The sequence below is a fragment of the Schistocerca nitens genome, chromosome 8 (assembly GCF_023898315.1).
Source record: "Schistocerca nitens isolate TAMUIC-IGC-003100 chromosome 8, iqSchNite1.1, whole genome shotgun sequence".
NCBI classification, from domain to species: Eukaryota; Metazoa; Arthropoda; class Insecta; order Orthoptera; family Acrididae; genus Schistocerca; species Schistocerca nitens.
In genome coordinates this window covers 330,349,126-330,372,820 of record NC_064621.1, presented here as the reverse complement: position 1 = coordinate 330,372,820, position 23,695 = coordinate 330,349,126, and the positions used below count along the sequence as shown (strand labels likewise).

The window sequence follows — 23,695 nt, the reverse complement described above, 5'->3', positions numbered from 1 at the left end:
CTTCTACTATTATATTCATGAATGAACACAACAATTATTCTTATTACACTCTTCTGAGTTACCTCAGAATATGATGCCACAAATCAGAAAAGTTAGCCAAGTTTTGAGATTTTCATCTCAGACACCTAGTGTAGTTTATGATAAAAAATAATCAATTTTTAAATATAATGTAATTGGATAGATAAAAAATCTACTCACCTATAAAATGTATTACGTATGCAGGCTTTCGGAGCCAGGCCCTCCTTCTGGCAGTTCCTTCTCACCCCCTCCGGTAAGTCTCCCCTGACCCAGGGTTTTGGGTGACTTTTCCAAACTCTACCCCTCTTCCTAAAGCCCACCAGTCCTCTTCCTTCACCCTTCTTCCTTCCCCTTCTACCCTTCTGCCAGAAGGAGCCACTGACTCCAAAAATTTGCGTATGTAATACCTTTCCTACATGTGTTCTCCTGCTGTCACTTGGTGAGTAGTTTTTTCTATCTATCCAGTTACATCTGACGTAATTTGTGACACAGGAGTTGCAGAGCTTAGACATTTGAGAGACCTGCAGCCTGCAGCTTCTACTTCAGGTTCTTATCAATATACACACCTAAGAATTTAGAATATTCTGTTTCATTTACTGATTTAACGTCCTACATTATTTCTAAGGGTGTGATCAGGCTTTTGCAGCACAGAATTGCATGTACTGTGTTTTTTAAAGATCAGTGACAAAAGTAAGGGTTATGTAAAATGTAGGATAACAATAATCAGAATCAATGGACCTCATACGTTAAAATGTCTCCATGATCAATGAAAGCAACAATGGGAGAAAAATATGCAACAATTTCACTGAAGAAAGTGCATTAGCTATTGACAGAAATTATGATTAACATGGCAATGGCCTTGCCGCAGAGGATACACCGGTTCCCGTGAGATCACCAAAGTTAAGCGCTGTCAGGCGTGGTCGGCACTTGGATGGGTGACCATCCAGGCTGCCATGCGCTGTTGCCATTTTTCGGGGTGCACTCAGCCTCGTGATGCCAACTGAGGAGCTACTCGACCGAATAGTAGCGCCTTCAGTCAAGAATACCATCTTACGACCGGGAGAGCGGTGTGCTGACCCCACGCCCCTCCTATCCGCATCCTCCACCGAGGATGACACAGCGGTCGGATGGTCCCGGTAGGCCACTCGTGGCTAAAGACGGAGTGCTTTTTTATGATTAACATATTAATTTGGCTACCTCTACAATTTCCACTTAACTTGTCTCAAAATATAAGTAAAATATTATGGATACAACTAGTTATCTTCAAAGAAGCATTTTTCAGGATTAGCTTCAGAGTATTCACATCTTAGTACTGACCTTCATCACAACTTTTTGTAATTAAAAATGATTTTGAATTGGTAATAGTCCCTGAGAATTCCAAGTATGGGGAGGAAGAAGGTGTCATATACCTGGAAAAAGTCAAGTAAATTTCAGGGAATTTCAGGGGTTTCGTAAAATCTCAGGAATTATATATTTTTTAACTTACCAAGGAAATTTAATTTTACTGTGTTTTATAAATCACAAATTTTAATATACGTAATATTTCAAAGAGTGTTAATTATATTAATATTGTTAATCCAGTAGATTAATGGTGAGTGGAAGGGAATGGAGGACACCACCAAAAGAAATTTTCTTTCCTCTCAGCTGAGAAACACTACCAATAAGCAGTAGTTAACCACACGTTTTAAACATTGATAATCAATATAGAACAATATTAATATAATTAACACTCTTTGAAATATTACGTATATTAAAATTTGTGATTTATAAAACACAGTAAAATTAAATTTCCTTGGTAAGTTAAAAAATATATAATTCCTGAGATTTTACAAAACCCCTGAAATTCCCTGAAATTTTCTTGACTTTTTCCAGGTACAATGTAATTCCTAGGGTATTTCATGTTTTCCAAAAGAATTGCCAATCTGCAAAAGCAGAAGAAAGGGAAGAAATATGGCACGAGTACCTCGAAGAGCAGTGTAATGGGGAAGAACTGTCCTGAAGTGTGATAGAAGAGGAGGAGGAGGAGGAGGAGGAGGAGGAGAAAACTGATGTACAAAGATTAGTCAGATTTTGACACAGCACTGAATGGTCTCAGCTCAAAGAAGGAAGATGGAGTCACCAATAAACCTCCAGAAAATGTCATATTATCAATAAGGGATCTAGAGATAAGTATTAAAATTACTGGGTGATTAATCTCACTCCTGCTTGTAAACAGCTGACAATATATACAGAAGAACAGAAATAAAAACTAACAGTGTGCTGAATGAAGATCAGTTAAGTTTCAGGAAGGAAAAACACACCAGATAATTAATTCTGACATTGTACTTGGTGACGGAAAGTAGAGTGAAGAAAAATCGGGGTACCTTTATAGAGTTCATACATCTTTAAAAAAATCTACGATAAGAGTAGGGAGAAGAATGAAGATGGAAGAAGGAACAATAGAAGTGAAAGAAAAAAAAGTATTATGAATACATGTAATATCAAAATTTATTGCGATAGTGCAATAAATTAATTTTATTAGATCTTGCTTTAGGAACAATATCAGTTATTCCATATTTTTTATTTGAGTATGTTATACTTCCCATCATCTAAAAATTCTGCCATTGAACAGAACCGGTGATGTGATAAAAATGCTCTTAGGAGTTTGCAAAATAGTGAAAATGAGGAAATAACTTTTATTTTATGTGTCAAACCATTGTACATTTGTATACCACTGTTTGTAGTGGAGGTTTTAAAGGCTGATGTCCTTACTGATTGGAGACTGAGTTTGTCCTTTTGTTTGGTATCATGTTCATGTACATTAAAGGTTTTATTTATCTATTTTAAATTCTCTTACACCTATTTACATGTTTCTAAAATGCAGGGGAGTGTGAGGGTCAGACTTTTGAAAGAGGTATGTCTCTGTTGAGCATGGTGCATTGCTCTTACAGCTCTCAGTTTTGGGTTAAGAACATGACTGAGCTAGCAGTTGTGCTACCCCAGAATACAATCTCATACTTTAGAATGTTGTGGAACTGAGCAAAGCATGCAATTCAAACAGTGTGGGAGCCTGCTTTGTGTGCAAATAAATGCAGACTTTCTTCAGTATCACATTCATTTTTGTTTTGTTGTGTCTAACATTTAAAATCATCTTGAAACCAGACGCCTAAAAATTTTGGTTCCATGACCTATTGAAAGGATTGGGCAACATGTCTGGCTTAAGCATAAATAGAGCAAATGCGAAGGTGATGAGGAGTAGCAGAAAGGAGAATTATAACTTACTTGACATCAAAATTGAAAACGACACACTTGTGGAAGATATGATCGGCAACTTCTTCAACACTAATAATGGGCAATTTCAAATTTTTACCCCGATCAGCTGTTATTTTGTGAAGGGAACGTCATGCACAATGTAGTAACCAGGAAACTTATGTTAATTAATTTAATGTAAAATACTGTATTAATGACTTTGAATGTAAATACTACAAAGTGCTTTGGTTCGGTTCATTAGAAACAAAATGATCAGTGAAAGCCTGTGACTATGAAATGGAGGTTTATTATGAAGTAATTTTTCTGCTACCAGTCATAATTTTCTTTTTATTTACATTTTGTTTACATTCTGTTGTCTTTAGGTTTTCTTGTGGTCCAGTTGTGTAGAAACTCACACATATTAAACGTCACACAATTTTTTGTGCACAGTGCACAATGAAAACAACAAAATGTATATGGAATTCATTTCTTGAAATGTGTTGTGCAAAATACAAATAAAAATAAAATTTTGACTGATAGCAGAAATTTTGTTTCATAAACAAACCCAATGCCGAATTTTTTGAACATATACGAAGTATTAAACATTGAACATTAACTTATATCATTCAATCAAGAGGCTAATCTCTGACAAAATTGTATTTATTTAATTTCTTTTGCTTTAATCAACAGTTCCTTGTCAATCTTAACTTTTTCATAAATTTCCTGGAAATTTTAACTGTAAGTTACAACTTATGCATGTCAGCTTGAACAAACTGTTATAGACACATGCTAGCCATGGATATTTCTTTTCCCATCTTTATAAATAAACAAACAGCCATTTAACTCACTTTGGAGGTGAATTAGACATTATTTCTCTGATGTTAATCATATTTGTGCTACAAATAACTAATGCTGATTGTCATAACTGACATCAACTGTCTATAACATAATAATAACAATAATAACATAACATATTGTTGATATTCCAACCTGGAGTTTCCATTGCTTGATTCTGCCTAATGGTTTATTTCCCATCCCAGAACATAGTGACATTTTCCTTTGTTACTGTACTCTATAGCATTACTATTCATGATGTCTATTCTTTCTCTTCTTTCCCGTGTTATTCACTGCCTTCCAAGCCGCACACACTTCTGATCGATCTTGTCCACACATGACACATGGCTATGCAATGGCGCAGACTGTTGATGCAGCATCAAATGCCCCAAATTTTGCCCATTGATAATTATAATTATTCCTATTGATCCCACTTTTTTCCTCATCCTGGCAGATTTTAGTATTTTATTTTCCATACCTACCCATGCCACACAAACTTATGATCCTCAAGCTAACTGATCCCATTTCCCCTCTCTTCCCTTATCCCAACACACGCATACTTTCATAATTCATCCATTCCTTTTCTCCCACATTTCTGTACACATTTGTGTATATTTTCATGTAGTTTAACACATTTTTCTTTTTTTATGTATTTGTGTATATTTTTATTTATCTGCTGTAACCTGCTACTAATGCATGTGAGTGTTAATTGCACTGTGTGTGGTGTTGTCACACATGTGTGCCTGAATTGGCTGCCAACTGTAACAACACAGGCCAGCTGCTTGAGGCCGCATGTGGAGGCATCCACGCGTCGGGGTCTCTGCCACGCCATCTGCCAGTGACTCATACATATATATGCATCAGCACTGATTGGCTCCTTTTATGTGCTTTCAGTTGTATTGTTCATATCAGTTGCCCTGTGTGTTATTAGGTGGGGATCCACTACAGGCTGATTTCTGTTATTTTTCAGAGGTTTATGAATAAAGCCGTATGTAAAAATTCCTTTCTCTGAATCCCACCCCTTCCTTCACAATGATCCTCACCTTTTCAGATTCCACCAGTCACTGGCCCTCATAGAACTGGTACTGCAAAAAGACCTCTATCCATTACACTACCCATAGTATTCCTCTTCATTGACCCCTCATAGCAATACACAACCTATCTAGCTGACATTTTCAATTTAATATATCCCCAAAAACTCCCTACCAACACACCACCAAAACACTTAGTCCCACAGACATTTCAGTCCTATCCAAAGACCTCACCCTTAGCCCTACACCCAAATTTAAGCACTCTGGACTTGTCAAAGAATTATTCTCTTTTTCCCAATCCTTGCAACAGAAACACTACTTTGCCACCAATCCCTCCAACCAAAGCCAACGTAATTCCAACATTGAACCCTGCTTCTCCCAGTTCATACCACCATCCAAACATGATCCTCCCTCCCCCACCTAACCACCCCCTGGTCACCATCCAGGAATTCCTTCCTCAAACTTGGCCTCATCATCCTTTCCCAGGTCCCTTCCTTACAACACCAAACTTTCAGCAGAAGGAAGGACAGCCATACACAACCTGAAAATAAATACTGGTCCAATCATCCTACCTGCAGACAAAGGTTCATTGTTACGAATCACAGTGACTATATGGCAAATGCCTCTCCTCCACCTGTAAACTCTGCCAGAGTGATTCCACCCCCTTCCCAGCACCTCTCCCCTGAAGCCATTTCCCGCTGCCCTCTAAGGCACCCTGCACACTCACCTTCTACATGTTCTCCAACATCCACAAACTCAACAACTGTAGCTGGTTATTGTGCCCCCACTGGAAGAATTTTGGCCCTCATTGACCAACACATCCAACCAATTATCCTTAATCTAGTCTCCTATATTGAAGATATCAACCACTTCCTTCACCAACCTTCCAACCCCTTTAACCTCCGGAACCACTCCTTGTCACTATTGGTACTACTTCCCTATACACCAACATCTCTCATGTCCATGATGTTACGGCTATTGAACGCCACCTTTCCCCATGTCCTTCAGTCTCCAAACCCACCACCTCATTCCTCACACACCTAGCAACTCTATCCAATTAATAACTACTTCTCCTTTGAAGGGATGGTATACAAAAGAAATATGAGGCACAGCCATGGCATCCTCTAATGCCAGCCTATTTATGGGCCATCTAGAGGAGACCTTTCTAACCTCCCAAAATGACAAACCCCTAGACTGGTTCAGGTTCATAGATGATACCTTCATGATCTGGACTCAGGACCAAGATACCCATCCTCATTCCTTCACAACCTCAACACCTTCTCTCCCTTTGGTTTCACCTGGTCATCCTCAACCCAGCATGCCACCTACCTGAATGTTGATCTCCTCCACTCAGATGGCTCCATCTAGACCTCTGTCCACATAAGGAACTGGAACAACTGAACAACATCCTATTCATGGCTTTGATCACTTATTATCATCATGCCCTGAAATGAGGGGCATCCTACCCAAGATCTATATCACCCCTCCAAAAGTGGTGTTCTGTCACTTACCCAACCTCCAAAACATCCTAGTCTATCCTTATGCCACTCTCAATCCCAGTACCTTGCCACAGGGATCATATCCCTGTGGAAGACCCAGGTGCAAGATTGCCCAAGCCACCCACCAGCACTTCCTATTTCATATGCTTAGGCATAGGCTTTCTACCTAACCAGAGGCCGGGCCACCTGTGAAGGCACCCATATCAAATACCAGCTCCACTGCAATCATTGCACAGTTTTTTATATTGGTGTGACTACCTGCCAGCTGTCCACCAGTATGAACAGTCACTGCCAAACTGTGGCCAAGAACTGAGCTCCCTGTGACACGACATCCAGCTGAACATAACATGCTTGATTTCAATGATTGCTTCACTACCTGAGCCATCTGGATCTTCTCCTCCACCACTAGCTTTTCTGAGCTATCAAATGGGAATTGTCCTTACATTCTCCACTCTAGAAATTATCCTGGCCTCAAGCTACAGTAATCTACTGTCCCCACACCCTCCACCCATCAGGTTCTGCCTTCTCTGTCTTATCACCTCCTCTCTGATCTTGTTCCCTCACCCTCTTTGTGTGTCACCCTCTGCCAATGCACCCACCCATCTTTCCCCTTCCCTGCATCTCTCCTTTTTCGAACCCACTCCCTCCCTGTCCCAAGGCCTCCCGACACTGTGCCTGTTGGCAGTCTAGTCCCTGCGTGCCCTGCCAGAAAGTGTTCTTCTCTGCCCCTACGTGTACCTTGCTATTCCTTCCCCTTCCCCACCCCATCCGTTCTGCATGACAGTTGCATTCTGATCTGAGCTGCCAGTGATGTGTGTGTGTAATGTGTACTTGCTTATGTGAATGTTGTGTGTGTGTGTGTGTGTGTGTGTGTGTGTGTGTGTGTGTGTGTGTGTGTGTTCTTTTTTCCGAGCTCAGAAAGTGAGTTCATAACAATGTGGATGATAAAGTTCTCATGTAATTTCAATCTGTACTTTGTTATCGTCCCATGCACGTAGCGCATATTGAAACATGTTTTTAAATGTTGCTGCATCTGGATTTTAATTAACGACTTAGGATGTTAGGTGAAGTTGGTGCTTTCTCACAAAACTAACAGCCCTTCATTATTACAGTGGTGCTTGGTAAGTTAAGCTATCTGCTTTACACCAGATTAAAAAGAAAAAAGTTGACATAAGGAACTGTGTATTTAACTCAAGACCTCCAAGCATAAACACAGACATGTAGTTTAATTACTCTTATGAAATTAGGATTTGAAAGAATGCTGTTTTTCATGGTAAATATTGCACCTTAATATTTCATTGTTGTTCTAATGAAATTTGTAATATTTATTTAAGCCACACAAATCTTAGGCAATTTTCTGCAAATGAGCTAATATCAAACTAGATGCTTTTCTTAATAAAAGTAATTTTCACTAAGTGTAGCATAAAAGTAATTATTAAACTTACACTAAGTGTAGCAAAAATATATCTGCATGTGGTGAACTTTTATGTTGTCTGACACAAAATTTTAGACACACACACACACACACACACACACACACACACACACACACACACACACGTGAGGATATGAGACTGTTATTCTCTTATGAAATATGCTGATCAGTTTTATGACTAAAAGGTACACAAATGACCCATAATGGAAACACAGGTGTTTGTAGTAAATCATGACTCAGTATTACAAAGTGTAATGCATGGTATAAATACAGTTAAAGCTACATATTGCTCAGAAGGTTATAGCACACTCAGATATTAATTGAACACACAACTGATAATCAGACAGGTAAATAATCTGTTGCTTACCCTCAGATCATATTCCTGGCCTGCTTGAAAATCACGTGATGAGTAGACAATACCAGTTTTGGGATGAATCTTGAATTTTCCTATACCACGACCAGATTTAATGCTGTACTGCAAGTCAGCATTTGGACCTTCATCTTCATCAAATCCCAAAACCTGTCAAGTATTTCAATATCATACTGGGCAATTGGAAATTAAAATGACAGAATTTATACAACTTATACAACACTAATTATTTTGTAAATATTTTGATATTAATGTTGCACATTCTAAAACTTTATTGATGTTGAAGTCATCTCAAGCTTTATTTAAGAGTTAGGAATGAGTTTTCTTTTTCAGAAGTTTAGAGCTGTGTTACAAAAATGTTATGAGCAGCACATTTTAATCTGGAGGTTTTAAATGTTACAGATTAAAACATAGAAACCAAGTGTGCTTTTGCCACAATATCACATCTTCCCAGTTACATATTTTTATTTTTGAAGTACAATTATGCAAAGCATTCTTTAAACACAACAGCTGCATGCAAATAAGACTTTTGCTTACTGACACATATGATACATGTTGTACAAAACCAAATGTCTCTGGGTATGTTACTGCATAAATATTCCACACAACTACATAATTGAACAATGTTGAGCATCAATTAATTTAACAGTATATATCTTCAGCATCAATTTAGTAATCAATGTTTTGATAAGAAATTTAAAATTCAATGGTTATATTGCACAATTCTCAAAATAAAATCTACATCCTTAGAGCAATACAAAGAACTACTAAATATCCTGGTTAATATTTCTAGTGCCATACAATAGCTCATGAAGCACTGATAAGACAAACTCATAAGCAAGTTAACTCAAAGCACTACAGACAATCCAGTATGACAAGCTACATACCAAAATCCAAACCAATATACAGAAAGCCACTTTTTCTGCATGCTTCACCAAACCACACACAGAAGTGCTAAAGCAGGTTTTCATAATTGATTCCAAATATTTACATGCACAAAACATGCAAAGCAAACACACAGTACACACTTGCATTCCTTTCCTTACCCTCAGCATAGGCTCTCCCAAATAGATGTCGGAATCGTAAGTCTCCCATGTTCCATTTTCAAGAAACGAATCAACTGCTACGTCCAACTCCTCAGTTTCATTCTGTGTGGATGTAAAGAGAATGATATGATGGTTTATGTCCATCCTTTAGTTTCATAAGGCAGCAGTCTAATTGCAAGAGAGCCACCTCCTTCATGTGTTTTATTTCAACAGGTGTCTTCAGATTAAGAGCATTGTAGCACGGTATGTATGTCAGCACTATTAAAGTGGTGACCTTTTTTTCTTAACAATGGCAGTCACACACATTGTAAAATCACTGTTTGGAGCATGAGTAACTGCAATGTTTATAATGATAACATTGTTGGGAAATGACATGCATTACAACAAAAAATTGAAATCACTGGAGTTGCACCAAGAGAATGCCATACGGAGAACTAAATTTGAATAAACTGTCACCCTTGCTCTAGGTGAGAAATAGAAAAATTGTTTTTTTCTTTTTTAATATATATCTATATAATCGTAGGAGCAAAGTATTTCATTGGAGGTAACTGAAAAATACAGATAAAAGCCTGTCATTTCCAGAAGCATATTGGTAAAACAAGCTGGTGTCCACAAAGATTACATAATGTGTCTCAGTAAGTAGCTTGAAGCAAACAGAAGAAATTATTTATAATTTGCCACAAATTTGAGAACAGTACATCTCTAAGGACATGCTTGAGGAGAATGGCTGGAATTTGTATTAAGATTGTAATATTACGGTGAACACTGATCCATGCTGTAGTATTTTGTGGAAGAAGCACTCTAAAGAGTGTGACCAAGTAGTTCCAAAAAAGCACTAATGCCGTTACTGGTATCACATTTAGAAACTATGGAGATAATCATGACTAAAGATGAAAAATGTTATGAGTGTTTCCCCTTTCAATAAGCATGACATTTGACGGAAGATGAATGTATTGTGATACAGGTTGTGAAAGTGCATCACATGTGTCATATGGAAATTATGATGTATCAAACAAGAGCTGTTACCGTTTTTAGTTTACTTTAAATATGGATAAGCATCGTGAAGTTCTTCACATCAGTAATAAATAAAATATGGATTCATTATAATACCCCAAACTATAATAACAAAGTAAAGCAAAAAATTAAATGTATTCACCTTTGCTTGTATTTGAATGCCAGAAGTGCAAAGAATGATACTTCAATACTTTTATTCAATTTCAAGTGGTAACTGATTGAGATAACAAATTGTATACATTTTAAAAATTCATTTTCATGAGGGGATGAATAAAAATTACTGTTCTTGCTAAAGAAATTGTGTTTTCTCCTAGAAAGCAGCTTGCATCACTATGGAAATTAACAAGCAACACTGGGGCACCTTTCACATTATATTAGATATTTATATTATGGAATTTTGAGGTGGTTACTCAAGTCCTTTTTTCTTTATCTGGCCAGCCTGACTGAGTTTTTCTTGGTTCCCCCAAATCACTTTGGGAATGTGTCAGAATAGCTCCATAAAACATAGATGCTGTCTTTAGTTTGTATTTAATTATCTCAACACAATGTTAAACCTCAAGTAGTCTTTTTCTTCAACTTTTATTTTATTTTGCAGTAGTAAATGCAATGTTGATACACACCTCAAAAAGTATCAGTGGAATGTCTTTGGAATATTGTGAAAGGTGATTTGAATAAAATTGAGCTATGTTGGGGTAGGGGTGGAGGCAGAGAGGGGAAAGAATCATGTTCAGAAACTTAAGCACTTTTCACTGATCTTCATACTTAATGTGTATCCTGTATATACTTAATGTGTATCCTATAGCGCAAAAGTAAACAGCTTTCTGTTTAAAAGCATTTTATATTGACGATGAAATTTTTAAGTTTAGAAGCAACCTTGAAAAATTGGAACACATAATCTACAGAGTTAATATAACATAATTTCCAAATAAAGAATATTATACACTTTTCCTATCATGACTATTAGCAACATTCACCACACTGGAAATGTGCAAAATATTCAACATATCACTCAATCACAAAAATCTCTATATATCATCATCACAACCATTAATGATCAATGAAAAACAAGTCATACATGAGGTGGTGGTGTGGTCTACAGTGCTAGACTCACATCACCATCATCATCATCATCATCATCATCATCATCATCATCATCATCATCATCTTGGACAGTTTCCAGCCTCTGGCTGGGTCTGTATGGAATATAAGCCTCTCCATCGTCTTCTGTCTTGCCACCATCTTCTGGACACATTCCTCTACTCCTTTCAGCCATCTGTCTCTTGGTCTTCCTCTTGGTTTCTTTCCTTCCAGTTCCATCTTGTGTATCCTCCTGGGTATCCTCTTCTCCTCCATTCTCTTAACATGTCCATACCATCTCAGCCTTGACTTCTCTGTCTCCTCCTGCAATGGTTCCACCTTCATTATTTCTCTGATCCTCTCATTTCTTAACCTGCCTATCTTTGTCACTCCAATGCTGTTTCTCAAGAATTCCATCTCACTAGCCTGTACTTTGCTTTCCTCTCTTCCTTTCATAACGCAGGTTTCTAATGCATGTGTCAGGATCGGGACATAGTTGACCGGTATACAACCTTTTTACTGATTTGGGGTACATACTTGTTCCATATCAGACTTCTGACACTCTTCCAAAATGCTTCTGCTTTTCTCCCCCGCTCCTTCATCTCTCTGTCTTTTTCGCATCTTCCTGTATCAGGCTTCCTAGGTACTTGAAACTCTCCACTCTCCTCAATCGTTCCCCACCAATCGTTATTCCAGTTGTTCCTCTCTCCTTCTTTCTAGCTGTGATAATCATCTCACTCTTACTTATACCAAATTTCATACCATATTCCTGTACTGTTCGTTCCCACACGTCCAACTGCTCTTGTACTCCCTCCTCCTTATTCCCCCAAATCATCAAATCATCTACAAATACCATAGCTTTCTTCTTGCTTTCACCAATTACTTGTGCTACTGTACTCATTATACCATCCGTCACTACAATGAAGAGTAATGATGAAAGTGAACTTCCTTGCCTCAAGCCATTCTTCTGTTCAATCCATGCTGATCTCTCTCCTCCCACTTTCACACAGCTCACACTTCCATTGTACATTTCTCTTATCCTCCAAATAATCTGTTTTGCTACTCCTCTGTTCTCCAGGGTTTTCCACACATTGTTTCTACATACACTATCATACACTTTTTCAATGTCCAGGAAGGTCATTAGTAGATCTATTCCATATGCACAGTGCTGTTCCTGCAGTTGTCTTACAGCAAAATTAGTTCCACTGTGGACCTTTCTGTTCTGAAGCCATGTTGCTCTTCTCTCATTCTTCCTTCTAATTTTGCCCGAATTCATGTTTCCAAACATTTTTCACAATGACTCATCAATGTTATACCCAAATAGTTCTTGCACTCTTTTCTATTTCCCTTTTTAAATATTGGGACAACTATTCGCTTCTTCCAGTCTTTTGGGACCATCTTCTGTCTCCACACAATTTTCATTACTTGATATAGCCATTGTATCTCCACCTCTCCTGTTGCTCTCATCATCTCGACACGTAGCTCATCCCCCTGGTGACTGCCCTTCCTTCATCTTGCCCAATGCCTCTTCCACTTCTCCCCATGTAAGTCTTTTTCTATTTGCTGTTCCTCCTCTTTTTTTCTCCTCAGCTTGTTCCTCCTCATCCAGGTCTCCATTCGGGTTCAGGAGTTCTTCAAAATACTCCTTCCACATATTCTCGATTTCCTCCTTATTCTCTACATCTTGCTCACTTTTGTTCACCATTCGAGCATAATCTGTTGTACCATTCTTTTCTTACTTTTAATCATCCCATATAACACCTTTTTTGAACCTTCACTATCCTCCTCCACCATTCTGGTCCACTGTTCCATCCACCTGCTTCTTCCTTTCTTGCCTTATACTCTTCTTTTGTCTCTGAATACCCTAAACGCCTTATTCTTCTTCTGTACTATATCCTTTGTTTTATCATTCCATCTCTTTTGGTTGCTTGTCCTCCCACATATTGCCTTTCGCTGCACTTACTACTGTTCCCTTGAATCTACCCCATTCCTCTTCTACCGTTTTTGGTTCATCCTTTGCTTTCCTTTACGACTTGTAGGTACAATTCTGGAATAAGTTTACCAACAATTATAAAGAGAGCAACAAATGAAATGGACACATACAAAAAAAAACTATTTGTGTTTTAGTTCACCCAGCTCATCAGAATGACAATTTTTAGGAAGAATAACGATCATGTAAAGCTGAATTATCTTTGTTCATTACATGTACACACACACACACACACACACACTCTCTCTCTCTCTCTCTCTCTCTCTCTCTCTCTGTATCACTTGACTGGGATGTTAGCCTTGTGCTGGATGTTAGCGTAACTGTCAAGTGCAAGATGGGCAATACACATGGTAACAGTGGATTTCATCACAACTACAACTTTTGGTTCCAAATACATGGGACAGACACTATTTAATCTTTAAAGTCGTCCGAGCAATGACAGTTTCACATGGCACCAACTGTACCATGAGGATCTTGACACAATGAAATCTGTGTCTGTCATCCTATCATTCATTCACTATGTTCTGTAGATCCCACCAAGATGAAGAACCTTCAGGGATGTGTAATTAGTCAACGTACACATTAATAAGAGAAAGAAATTCATAGACATTTAATCTGTATGCTTTATTTACAATAATCTATCACTATAATGCTGGATGTTATTCATGCATAGGCCCAACTACTATGGGCAACAATTTGCTGTTACTACTGCAGATTATAACAGAAGGCAGATGGGCCACAGTGTAGCACACATTTTTCCATTTCAGTTATGAACAACAACAACAACAACAACAACAACTGTTTGCAGCCATACTATCCAGAATAATCACCACATCATTGAGTTCAAAAGCCACCATCTCATATGTGGTATGTGTCTCTACTACAAGTGCTCATGAGTTCATGTAAAGTAGTATAAACACCCTTTAGTTACAACTTCATCAGATTACTATTAGGGTCAGGTTGTTGATGATGCAGCATGAAGGGTGTGTAAAGACTAACTGCTTTTCATTGTCGTCACACATTCATTCGTTATATCCACTCAAAAGATATTATTTCTGATAGGCTTTGTGGAACACAAAATGTGAGGTAGCATGTATGAACACATTTTCCATGGTTTTCAAGCAGCTGTTAAAGAACCAAATAACCTCAAGTTAGCAACATTCTGTCACCAGAAGTGGAAGACAGTGTTCTACAATGAGGTATAAAATTAGAAAGGAACATCAGTTAACATATGATAAGAAAATAAAGAAGGTACATGAAACATGTGGCCTGAAGTATGTAAAAAAATATAATGATGTATGCAATGGGGAAATGAATAAAGCTAATCAGAGAGGAATTTTTAAAAAAAATTGCTAGTTTAATAAAGCACATGATATAAAAATAGAAGAAAGTAGATAAGGAATATGGAATTGCCTTCCTTTACTTCATGTATGCATAATTTTCTCCATAATTGGCCCACGTCTTATAAATAGGCATTCTTTTGACATTTTTTCTCCATACAGTCCACTTTCCCACTTGTTCAGTGATAATACTTTTCATGGGTTTTCTTTTCAACATTTTTACTGGTTATTTTAATGGAAATTCCTGGAAAGCAGATCGAGGCATGGAGCACAGTAAAACATAACAGAAAATAGTATTCATACTAGTTTTCAAGTGCTAGCTACAATGCACATTCACACATAGGCTAATCATACATTTAGTTGCAGTGTGGTTTTGTGTTTCAATGTGTGTACTACTGCTGTAAAAAGAGCTAGCACTCAAAAGCTAGTGTAAATGCTGCTTTCTGTTATATGTTACAGCACTCCTCACTTCAATCTACTACAGGTAATTGGTTGCCTTTCCATTATTTATGTATTACTGTCCCTCTTTTTAAAATCTATCTTATGTGGTATGGTATTGTCCCATACAATTAAATCCCTTATAGGGTCTTCAGGCTAATTCTACAGTGCTAACAACAAAAACAAAAGACTTTACCATAACAGTCTGTCATACTATTTACCAAGTGATTAGTGGAATCCAATGGTTGTGGGATGAAGTCACACAATCTTTAAAGTTGATTCTCTCTTGTTTCATAGTAGATGTTATATGACATATTCATGAAAGGAAGAACCATTAAGGTTTGAACATTCTACTGATGATGATGCCAGTAGAGACAGGGGACAAGTCACATCAGGGAAAGAATGGGGAATGAAAGCATCCATATACAGGGTGAGTCGAAAAGGTCTTTACAACTTTGAAATGACATAGAAATTTACTATTAAGATAACTTACAGGATCAATAGATGTTTCATTTTGTAGCAAAAAAACTTCCTCAAGGTTCACATAAAAGTGTCAAGTGTCTTTTTGATTTGATGTGTCTAACATTTATAATGCGGCAAACATCCCACAGCAAGCAGTTTCTTCCTACACTTGGTGCAGCAAATTGGGTGTAACTTATGCAATAGCAGCATAGTTTTGATTTTTCTGGTTGGTTAAATTGTTTGGCAGGGGAGGAACATACATACATGTGGTATTTAATGAAACCAGAGAGAAAAATCCAGTGGTGTAAAATCTGGGGAGCAAGATGGCCATGTGACTAGTCCTTCATGGCAAATTCGCTGACCTGGGAAGCAATTGTTAAGGAAATATTGAACTTCCCTGATTAAATGCCATCTTGTTGGTAGTAAACCATCCCATTTCAGTTGTCATCATTGATCTGTGGAATTAAAAAGTTTTGAGCATATTCAGATACACAATACCAGTCAAAGAAGCCATTTTAACTGTTCACTACACTGGCACTCCTGAGGGCAGAGGGGGGGGGGGGGGGGTACTGGTGAACTATGCGAATCTAACTTGAGGTTACTTGCCACAAAACAACACATCTACCAATTCCGTAAGCTGTATCAATAAGTTTGTTTATCATTCCAAAGTTATGAAGTCCTTTATGATTCACCCGGTACTTTTATAAGGAATTATCCCAGTATATCCCATAAGTGATTTAGAGCAACCAAGAAAAACCTAACTCTAGATGGCCGAACACAGATTTGAACTGCCATCCTACTGAGTCTGACCACTACACAACCTTGCTCAGCATACATTTACATACTTATTCTGGAAGCAGACACAAACACTTTGTCCTGCATGCATTAATGGGCATGCCAGAGCTTTCTCTGTATAACTAACTCATGCCACACAAGTATATAAAAGACACTGCTCTCACTGTGCTTTGATTCATACAAGATGTTTAAAACATGGATGGAATGTAATGGTAAGAATTACAGTAAATCTATGAATGAAGTTTTTAAGATCAAATACAAACTTATCAGAGAAGAGAGGCCAGAGGAGGAACTTGCAAAGAGTATGTACAAAATGGAAATAAAGCTTAAGACAATGACCGAAATGAACAAGCAAAATGGTTGGTATATATATGAAGATAGTAACTGTTCTCGAAAGAACAGATACCATTGATGACCGTGCAGCTTCTCTAGACTAATTGATAATTAATTGAAACCCTCAGTGGCTCAGATGGATAGAGCACCTGCCTTGTAAGCAGGAGATCCTGGGTTCGTGTCCCGGTCGGGGCACACATTTTCAGCTGCCCCCATCGAGGTATATCAACAACACCTGTTGGTAGCTGAGGGTTTCAATTAATTATCAAAATGGTTGGTGCTTACAAAAATTGAAATGTTTACAGTTGTTTCAAGTATCAAGAAGTTAAAAAAAAAAAATTTGCAATAAGTTACTTTTCATCACCTGACAGCCTGAAATAAAATTTCATGAAGCTGTTATGCATCTTCATTTGTCTGTAATTGTTGTATCTATGCATTATCTGCATAAAGCTGTCTAAACTATCTCAGTTTTTAATAATGTGCTACATTTCTATCTTCAAATGGCTGTGATGTCTGACAAAATCCACAAACACACAATGAGGCAGCATTTCTATAATGATTTTTTTAAAATACAGATAGATAGATTGCACTGGGATTGATTACTTACAAGTCATTCATTATGTGATATGTACACGTAAATGGAGTAAGCTTACAGCTTATTTGGAGAAAACAAGAATTCAACAGGTGATTAATATTGTACAGAACGGTATGAGAAAACTGAAGACGTGAATAGATCAAAACACTAGTGACTTGCAAGTCATAAAAGAACACTTTTAAAATGTAAGTCAGCAAACAATAGTACAGACAATATTCAGAAAATAACAGCTGGAAAATAAAATGTGATGTCACTTAATTTCTATTCCTTTATGTGTAATTCAGAATACTCAAGCTACTCTTGTCGATTTATCGTATACCATAAGTTTCATATTATCCTTTTTTTCCTAAGCCACACAAGGAATTCTAATCCTCCTGTTTATTTCTTCTTCCTCCAACAAGTCTGCTTTATTTTAACTACCTTCTTTAGCTACTATGCTGCTAATCTTTCATGATTTTTTCTTCTTGTGAACAAGAGACTGTCTTCACCCTTGACAACAAGCTGGAAACAGGCATTATCCTCTGATTTATTCTTTTATGTTTAACTCCTTTCACAAGCATTTTTCTTTTCTTGTAAGCCTTATTCCAGCTCTTCACATCTTGATTTGTGTCCTTCTGTAAAAATGCTAACACATCAGAAGAATCATTTAAAAGCTTTTGAAAAGAGGAATATGTATGAGTTAATATTAGGTTGACACGTGAATGGAACCAATGCATTTGATCTGCACATATGGACTCCATTTAACAGAATATGACTAGCTGTGCTGTACATGGCCCCTCTCCATGCGGATCTAATTTAATAACCAGTTGAATAATATATAAATGTTTCACCTATACATTTATTTTCTAGGCAACGGCCTTGTTGCAGTGGGTACACCAGTTCCCGTCAGATCACCGAAGTTAAGCGCTGTCGGGCGTGGCCGGCACTTGGATGGGTGACCATCCGGGCCGCCATGTGCTGTTGCCGTTTTTCGGGGTGCACTCAGCCTTGTGATGCCAACTGAGGAGCTACTCGACCGAATAGTGGCGGCTCTGGTCAAAGAAAACCATCGTAACGACCGGGAGAGCGGTGTGCTGACCACACACCCCTCCTATACGCATCCTCATCTGTGAGGATGACACGGCGGTCGGATGGTCCTGATGGGCCACTTGTGGCCTGAAGACGGAGTGCTTATACATTTATTTTCTAGTATGCAAATAGTGCATGAAACACTCTTTGCTGCCTAACAAGCCCATGGCACAAACAGAAGAAGGAGTTACTGGTTATGTGGAAACCTGTAATATGAAATTTAATTAATTATTTTCTTTCTGTCTTCTCCTGTGTTTGTTCTTATAAGAAACTAAGTTGCTGACTCATTATTAAGCTAGGTTCCAACAAAGCATGCAACTGGAAAGGAGTGCCACACTTCCATATTAGCTTTCATAAATTTGTGGACGAGACCCAGCCAGTCATCTTCCTTAGTACACAACGTCTGCAATATCTATAAAGATGTGACTCGGTTAATCATGGAAAGCTGACTACGACTGAGCTCCTGATACAAAATAGTGTTATAGCCAGTTTAGTTTTTGCGGCTATTTTAACACAGAGAAGGAATAGAGAGATATGAGCCAAATAATAATGGAAGAATGTGGGTTAGGAAATGGATTCTGAGTAGGGCCTTGTAGTTTAATTGACATGATACTCACTAATAGGTACCCAGATGATTTTAAATTTGCTACAAATGCCTGAAGATCCATTTGATTACTTTCTGGAAGACATTTCCCCACTGATTTTCAAATCAGATACTAATATGAAATGAGCAGTAAGTCCAAAGAGGGCATTCTCTGAAGAGACTGAATTTCTTTTATTTTAATACATATAAGAGGGCTTGCTGAAAAGTAATTTTTTTATGTGAAAACTCTTAAAGCTTTTAAATAAAATAAACATTATTAACATTCTACAACTTTATTCTTCATGTCTACATATTTGCAGATCTTTGTGGCTAGAGGGCTCTGAATTGCACTATGTAACATGGCAGCGAGTAACGTTAACTGTCAGTGCGTGAGAAGCACCATGCTGTAATTGAGTTTCAAATTTGAAGAGTTTTCCCATGCTTAGAGCACCCTCCCCTTGAGCATGACAACGCCAGACCACACACGAGTGCTGCAACATCTGCAACAATCCAGTGCCTTGGGTTCACTGTCACCAATCATCCTCCATACAGACTGGCCCCATCCTTTTTTCACCCTTTTCTGAAAGTTAGAGAACATTTTCGAGGACTTCACTTTGATAGTAATCAAGAGATGCAAGCACAGGTGAGGCTGTGGTTCCATTAACAAAGTCAAACATTCTACAGTGACAGCATGAACAAACTGGTCTCTCATTGCGTGGGTAACTATGTTCAAAAATAAATATGTAGACATGAAGAATAAAGATGTAGAATGTTGATAAAGTTTGTTTTATTCAAAAAGCTTTGTGAGATTTCGCATGAAAAGTCAGAGGCATTACTTTTCACCACACCCTCGTGTAAATTCATCCACTACACTTGCTAAGCTATCCAGAAACCACTTAAACACTCATATATACATACAAACCTTTTTACACCCACTGAATTTGATTGTGTGGATTGTTGCTTAGCAAATGGCGAATGGAACAATTCATATGGTGGGACCAGAGACTTTTGGAATGTAAATGTCAACAGTGACAGATTCTGATTGTTTGTAATCGAATCGGGTATATTCTTCAACTCATGAAAACAGCTACTCCTAAAGTTTTTACATTTTGGAATTTCTGACATCTCTGTCTCTGTAACAGTTCCTGCTTGCATCATACAACTCTGTTTGACCTCCTCACAATTTCATAAACTGAAGAGCTTCGAGAAAAAATCAAACATGTCTGACATTAGACATGAGCCCTCATGCCTGCAGGTAATGTCATAATATTTACCACAGCACTTTGTTCACTTGAGCCGTACTCCATGAAAATGTGGCTCTTCCTAACATGTCACACTCCTCGAGAATGTACCTTTCTATGGGGATGTCATTCTATGGATCCAAATGTCTGAAATATTTGCATATAAGTTCACAATGTCAAAACAAGTATCAATTAGTGGGGTGTAGCATTAACTGTTTGTGAATCTCAAAATGGTGAGTGAGAAAAACATAGTTGTGTTAAGACTGAATAGCACAATTTCTAAGAAAATCTTTCAAGAAAAGGACTTTTCTGTTACTTCAGTGATTTTCCCTTAAATATAAAAATTAATTTTTGGAGGTGCACTATAAATCCAATTATTTTTAACTAGCCTTCAAACTTCCATCTTCTTAACCACAGATGAGGCAACACAGAACACAAGTTACATGTGAAGTCATATTTTCGGTCCACTTACCATTTATCTCTGGCTTGGCAGTATCATTTCTAGGTTCTAAGATTATCAAATTTCATCTGTTGCTAGCATTTCATTATCGATTTACTCTGTTTTGTTTGCTTCTCTCTGGACTTCAGTCACAGGTGACTTTATTAATCAATTCCTTGCTAGTCTAATTTCTTTGACTTTCTCACTATTCTTCTGATTAAAAAAGCTTCTTCTTCTTCTTCTTCTTCTTCAGATATTTGACATTCACTGCTAGATAAAAGCCTCCTCTAGAGTTTTCCATTCTCCAGCTATGAGCATTCATGTTGCTCCTTGACATCTAATGTCACTTACCCATCATAATCTCAGCCTTTACTTATCTCTTGGAATCCAGAAAAGAACTCGGAAGAAACAATGGAAGCTCATTTCTGAATAATCTATTAGTTTCCAAAAACGATTCCATGTGTGTATTTCTCTTACGCCTTGAAATGTGTTTCATTCTATTGCAGTTACTCTCCAATCCCAGTCAATGCTATTCCCTTAACATTATAACATTATTATGATGGCCCATGAGCTACTCGTGACTAAATCCTGTAACAACTGCTCCCACTTCAGCCTCCTCCTCACGGCATACAGACAACTGTATGCACTTCACCAGAGAGATAGCCACTTCTGAGACCAATCACACTATACATATATATCAACTCTGGTGAAGGTACAAGAACCTTGGTGCTTGTTTATATTTGATAGTGTGATCCAGTATAAGCATTCTTTTACTCTGTAGGCATCCTTTTATGCTCCAAGCCCCCCCCCCTCCCCCCAAATACTTACAAAATATACAGAGTGTATCAAAATATTTATACACACTTTGAACTGTCACAGAAAATGTATTTTCCATTATACAAGATTCAGTTTCTGGGAGAAAGTAATGTTATACTTGTTCAACAGGTGGCAGCAGAATCATCACTCTTGCTACTCAAACTATAGCCCAGGTCACCCAGGATGGCACTTACGTGCATAGAGGTGGAGTGGAAAGGAAGTGGGGGGAGGGAGAGGGGTGAGAACTGCATATGAGAGGTAGTGGAGAGCGAGCAAACAAAGTCAACACTGCCGAACTGCTGCTGTTGACAACAGTCAGGCTCGTTTGCCTACGGCACACTGTATTATTTGTTCAGACCTATGAGGGGAGTAATAAATATTAAAACTAATTTCGATCTATGATAATGAGAGAAATATTAATTCACATTGTGTCTACTGCTCCATTCAGATCTATGAGGGGAGTAATAAATATTAAAACTAATTTCAATCTATGATAATGAGAGAAATATTAATTCACATTGTGTCTACTGCTCCACTGATTTACTCTGCGTGATGTCGGGACGTGAGACATGTAGTACAGTTACTCTCAAAATGACAATTGTCTAACAACAAGGTCGTTGAAACTGCTTGCAATAATTATCATTTATAGCAATTTGAACTACATTATAAGTAAAAATTCAATACACAACAAAAACAACTTCAGTCACAAAAATCATTATATTTTCTTGACAACCGCTTCTACTCAACAGAATTTTTTAAAATGTGTGTAAGGTGTGTGTGTGTGTGTGTTTGTTTGACTGTAGTTACGTGATTTCACTGCATGTAAAAAAGAATTAGTGGTAGAAAAAACTAATGTAAAAGACTATCATAAAAATGGTCAGTAAGTTGTCATATATTTCACTGATAACGTGCCTTATGAATGTAAATTAATGTTTGTGACACTACAATGATGGACCACATTTATAATCCACTGAACAAGCAAACAACTAACCATCATCTGCGAATAACTCCAGGGAATGCTGACTGATAACATTGACCAAAATGACAGTAGAAACATAGGACTTCTGACGAATTTATCCAGCTGCATTCTCGCGTGTTAAAGCATACAACATGGTGGGAGAAACTTAACTTGTCCTTGGGCAATATGTTGAACATTATAACCTACATAATTAAAAACATACAAAGTCCTAATTAAAAGGACTAGGAAGTTCTCATTATTATGTATGCAACTGACATGTTGACAAACACATTTTTAGACTACGAGTCTTTAAAGCTAAAAAATGTTATTACTTTGTTCCAAAGTCTCCATCATAATACCATTGTTACTTTATCTGAGTCCGTTTCCGAACACTCTGATTGTAAATTTACAATGATAGGTTCAAGGCTTATATCCATCATCACTTCACTGTTAAGGCCTTCATTCTAAAGCTTTTCGGCACACCACACAGACTGTGTTCAGACTACAGGTGGGATGTTGTCTGTTGCCTCATGCACAAGCGATGTTATCTTGAATGTTGTTTCTTTTTTCCCCTCCCACACAGCCTTAAAACTCTTTGCCCAAATTAATATCATGGGGGTACACTAAGTGACACATGTGTAAATGAAAAACTGTGAGACCCCATTCACGAGCATTCTGTCACGTGACTTGTATAAATTAACGAGCTACAGATTGGCACCAGTCTCGACTATACTGTGCTTCATATTTTTATTTTTAAACTGGGGAAAAATATCCGCTTTTCTGGTGTTTGTACTTCATTTTTTCTCTGTAACAGTTGAATTGTAACTGGCAATACCAACTTCGAAGCAAAGTATGACCAGAATTGTGAATCACATCACAAAACTGACAGCGTTCATTTCCAAATGGTAGTCACTGCTGTTTTTCTTACACGTAAATACAAGTTTATTCTCAGAAGCAAAACCAGAAGAAGAAGAGTCAGCATGCAGAATAATTATCAGAGTACCTATTCCTGTGAGAACTTTGAAACCGCCAGTACCATCACTCATTTTCCAGCAGATCTTCCTGGAATGATTATTACTGAACCA

The 23,695-nt window shown here is 37.7% G+C and overlaps 1 protein-coding gene and 1 pseudogene across 1 annotated transcript in view; one reads left to right on the top strand and one right to left on the bottom strand.

Annotated features, from left to right (window-relative positions):
• LOC126199552 (fat-like cadherin-related tumor suppressor homolog) overlaps positions 1 to 23,695 on the bottom strand; it is a 345,418-nt gene that overhangs the window by 141,373 nt on the left and 180,350 nt on the right. The window contains exons 6-7 of the mRNA XM_049936473.1: positions 9,462 to 9,563; positions 8,413 to 8,565 (exon numbers count right to left, since the gene is read on the bottom strand). Of these exons, the coding sequence (XP_049792430.1) occupies positions 8,413 to 8,565; positions 9,462 to 9,563 (255 nt within the window). The remainder of the gene's footprint in view (positions 1 to 8,412; positions 8,566 to 9,461; positions 9,564 to 23,695) is intronic.
• Positions 18,354 to 18,471, top strand: LOC126199897 (5S ribosomal RNA; annotated as a pseudogene).